Source organism: Oreochromis aureus, linkage group 6 (genome assembly GCF_013358895.1).
Source record: "Oreochromis aureus strain Israel breed Guangdong linkage group 6, ZZ_aureus, whole genome shotgun sequence".
Lineage (NCBI taxonomy): Eukaryota > Metazoa > Chordata > Actinopteri > Cichliformes > Cichlidae > Oreochromis > Oreochromis aureus.
In genome coordinates, this window is record NC_052947.1 from 36262526 (window position 1) to 36266948 (window position 4423).

The 4423-nt window shown below is 38.8% G+C and overlaps 1 protein-coding gene across 2 annotated transcripts; it reads left to right on the forward strand.

The window, feature by feature from the left end:
* Positions 1-233: 233 nt before the first annotated feature.
* LOC120440719 (E3 SUMO-protein ligase ZBED1-like) lies at positions 234-1698 on the forward strand. Of its 2 annotated transcripts, none has more exons than XM_039613871.1 (2): positions 234-606; positions 776-1698. In XM_039613871.1, the coding sequence occupies exons 1-2, from the start codon at positions 298-300 to the stop codon at positions 1247-1249; spliced, it is 783 nt and encodes a 260-aa protein (XP_039469805.1). In that variant the 5' UTR covers positions 234-297; the 3' UTR covers positions 1250-1698. The 2 variants fall into 2 exon arrangements, with proteins under 2 accessions (XP_039469805.1, XP_039469806.1); XM_039613872.1 differs by having other exon boundaries at positions 779-1698.
* The last annotated feature ends 2725 nt before the right edge of the window (positions 1699-4423 follow it).

A 4423-nucleotide genomic window follows, 5' to 3' on the forward strand; every position in this document is an offset into this window, starting at 1 on the left:
GGTGCGACTTCTCGGGAGGATCCGACGTGTAACAGCCTTTTTCAGGCGCGGCACCACAGCCAGCAATCAGTTGAAGCAGAAACAGTGCCTCCTTCAGCTACCAGCTCACAGATTGATCACGGACATAATTACAAGATGGAACAGCTCCTATGATATGATAGAACGATTTTTAGAACAGCAACCAGCCATCTGTGCAGCTCTGCTTTCTGCAGAAGTTAGGAAGAGTGAAAAGAAATTTTCACATTAAGTGAGTCTGACATCACATGTGCAGAAGAAGTTGTCAGGGCACTCAAGCCTATGAAGGACGCCACCCTGGTGATGTCAGAGGAGAGCATGCCAACCCTGTCCATCATTGCTCCTCTTCATGCCAAGCTTGTGATGGGTGCACAAGAAAGTGTTGATGATACACTGACAGTAAGGGACATTAAGACTGCCATAGCAGAAGATCTGGGAAAGAGATATGTAAATGAGAGGGAGACACTATGGATGGCATCAACAGTTGATCCTCGGTTTAAGGACCTGCCCTTCCTGTCTGAAGCAGAGACCAGTGAGACCTATTCCAGACTGTTGGACACTGTGGTGACTGTGATAAAGAAGGAAAAAAATGTAAGTAAATAAATGAATTTATTTGGAAAAATTCAACTGAAGTTATAAGCAAGTGAATAAAGTTAAAAAAAAACAAAAACAAATGCATATTGATGACATTTGTCATTAAATGTTCGTGAAAAACAGGGTGAATCTTGGATTTGAATTTTGACTTTCTGACATTTTTCAGCAGCAAGAGAATAAGGAGACTGACAAACAGGTGGAGGAAGAGAATGCCACAGAGGAGGCTCATCACCCACATATCAAAGACAGCTTTGACTCCATCCCTCGGCCACCCCTAAAGAGACAGAGGACCTCATGTGCATTGGTGGACTTGCTCGGAGCTACGTTTGCCTCTACTAGTGACAATACTGCACCAAAATCAGAACATGATGTTGCTGCAGCTGAGATCAAGAGGTATAGAGATGAGACCCCTTTGCCTCTCACAGGAAATCCTCTCAGTTGGTGGAAGGACCATGAACAGGAATACCCTCACCTATCCAAAGTAGCAAGGAGTTTCCTATGCATTCCTGGAACAAGTGTCTCTGCAGAGAGAGTTTTCTCCTCTGCAGGAGACATAGTAAATGCACAGAGAAGTGTCCTGACAGCTGACCATGTCGATCAGCTTGTATTCCTGCACAAAAATCTGGAAATTGAACAATAACCACTGAGAAAACACTAAACATGTAAAATCTCTGATATGAGAATGTTTGACATTTTGGTTGAGTCTCATAAGCACTTTTATTTAGATGAGTAAATTCCTTTTTTCAGGTTGTACTAAAAGTGTTCCATTGATGGACACTGCAGAGCTGTACTTTATTTTAATAGCACTTTACATTGTTTGTTAATGTTTACTTGGATGGATTCTTCAAGCAATTTCATTTTTGATTTATATTTGTTTATGTTAAGGTCACATAAAAAGTGCTTTGTTTTGATGCTCCATAGAGCAGTTTTTGGATAAGTATTTTACAATCATAGTACTTAGAAAGACCTCAGTGTTACATGTTTACTTTTTTCATGTTAAAAAAAATACTTGATATTTCAGTAAAGTAGTTTTTGTTTGTTTATTTGACATGACTTCTAATAAGGCAGATGTTAATTTCTCCATTCATTTTGAACTTAGAGAGAGTGTTTTTGTCTCAGATGTTTCATGTCAAGCATTTAACAGTTTGGACTGTTTACTGTGAGTTTTTTTTAATTAAATTCAGTCCTACTAAACACAAATATCGGCTGGCTTTTAGTATCGCAATGTATCGTATCGTCTACCCTGTATTATGATACATATTGTATCGCCAGATTCTTGCCAATACACACCCCTAGTGTCTACTGAGGCGTTTTTATACACAAACAGTGGCAGAAAAACACGGCCGACCACCTCCACTATGAATATATCCCCCCACTATTACTTTCCACTTCATCAGTATTTTCATCGATACTTTACTCTGTTTGTACTAAGCAACTTAAATGACATGTGATACTGATACTGTAAAAAAATGAATTCCATATTTTTTATCTTATCTTCTAGAAATAGAATCCAAAGAGACAGAGGAGATCAGAATGGCATGTGTCACTTGGCCAGTTATGCAATTCTGCATTTATTAGAAGTAAAGCTAAGCTCATCTTAGCATATCAATATAATAACTGATAGGTTAACATAATGCACGTCTAAATTTTGTCTCTGCAATGTTTTATATTTTGCAGTATTATCTGATTTGTGTATGTTCTTTTGCTAGTCTTTTCAAAGACAGTACTAAGAAAGCAATGTGAGTAGCAGATGAGCAAGTTGTCAATATATTCAATGTGATTTTTATGACTGTTATAAGCTAAAAGAATATAAATACTGCACTTTGATTTTAGAGCCTTGAAGGCTGAAGAAGGTCCCTTGAAACAGCATCAATTTCTTTTGTGAAACGATACATCAACTGCCATCAATCTTGAACTACCAAATCGAGCTCACAAACAAAGACAGATTCTCTTTTTCTGTCACATATAAAATGAAATAAACTTGTGAATCTTTACCTTTGGGCAGTTTGGTCTATAAACTTTAATCCCTTTAGACAAGAAAGTCAAACTTAATTCTTTTTCTCAAAAAAAAAAAGGAAACGAAAGACTGCGTCCTAAACCTAGCTCTGAGATGATTATCTAAAGGTCAGCCTTCCCTCTTCTCATTCCTCCCTCCATCATCCAGACTTTTTACCAGTTAGTCCAATGGCATAAAGAGCATGACTTGGCCTGAACACTGACTGAGTGCCTATCATAGCTGCCTATATCAGCCATCGGCCTTGCAGAAACAAGGGCTCTTGCCCAAGAAATGAAGTATGGATTTCTAATTTAGGGGAATGGTTGAAGATGTGGGTCAACGTTGCATTTATTTCAAGGCGCCTCAGCCCCATCATGCTTTCGATCACCCTTTAGTTGCGAAATACATATTGGGCTGAGCTTATAATGGATGGGGGCGCCACTGATGGTCGGGTAGATGAGAGGTTTGCATTATGTATTAGCTTTATCCCATGAATGAGTAGCTGTGAAGATAATCACTGTCTGATGATCGTCATTTCTTTTGTTCCCAATGTGCCCTCTCAAAATGGTTGTTACATAAACTGTACATTCTCTCTTTTGTGCAGTAGAAAATGAAGAAAGGAGAGAAAGAGACAGAATGAAAACGTTAAAAATGGACAGGGGCACATATACAGAGAGAAAAATTAGCAGTGACAGAGAGGCAGTAGGGTGGGAGATTTAGAGAAAACAATGCATAATTTTAAGAACTAATATTCACCCACTCTAATTGCAGACACAATGTTCAACCTGCCCATCAAACCGTGCTGCATTCTTTGCAGCTGCATCTGCAGTAGTCATCCAACTGTCAGCCATTTCTCACTGTGGAACAGCCCAGGCAGACATGTGTGATCTGCCTGAGAGGCGTTCTCACACCTGCCTTGTTCAGGAGCAGAGGTCACTCCCAAAGACCATCCTCTTACTGGTACTAAATTTAGCTCACCGATATGTGCAAACGTCTTCATCACCTTCTTAGTCAACCCAAAGCACGGTGTCAACCCTCTGACAACAGTGAAGGGCATCGCTTTTAAGTGGTTATGTGAAGTCACTAAGTATTGTGTTTCTTAAGAAAGGTTTACATTCAAACTCATCTTAAATTCAATAATTTATCAGGTGTAGCAAGAGTGAGGCCCTGTTTCTCCTGGTTTGTTCTGCTGTTGTAAAACCAGTTACAAGGTCAAAGAAGAAATGTTCATGAAGTAAAGAGTGCTGCAAAATAGAAAATTGCTAAAGTACATTTCTACTAAAAGAGAAGAGAACAATAAATACCCTGCTGCACTTAAAGCTGCTGTGTATATGAACTGACTGGTTAATTATCATTAGAGCATCTTAAGAAAGTAAATTAAAGGGAATGCAGTTTAAAAAATACATAATAAAATCAACTACAAATCTTAATCATAAAAAAGTATATTTAACCTGAAAAAAGCCTGTTGTGAAGCTTATTTCTTTAATTAGTTCATTACACTCTTCACTGGCACTGATGGAGTGTAGTCAGTAATGTACGTTTTTCTTTCCACCCATAGAAAACTTATAACACCTATAACAGAGGCAAATACAGGGGGCATAAAGACAAGGCAGGACTTGTTTCCTATTTGACTGTCACATACACACACACACACATACACACAGAAACACGCACACATGCATGTAGACACGCACCCAGACACCTCTACACCCACAAAAGGAGACATTATCTTGAGGCGATGGATCATGTAAATGGCATTTTGTCTACATTATGAGAATGTGGAAGATGTTTTTCTGCATGACTGAGGCGCTTATCAAG

Bases quoted from the DNA above. Each gene is read 5' to 3' on its own strand.
- LOC120440719 (XM_039613871.1), top strand. From the start codon at position 298: ATGAAGGACGCCACCCTGGTGATGTCAGAGGAGAGCATGCCAACCCTG. The intron at 607-775 runs GTAAGTAAATAA...GACATTTTTCAG, and splicing joins TGATAAAGAAGGAAAAAAAT to CAGCAAGAGAATAAGGAGAC.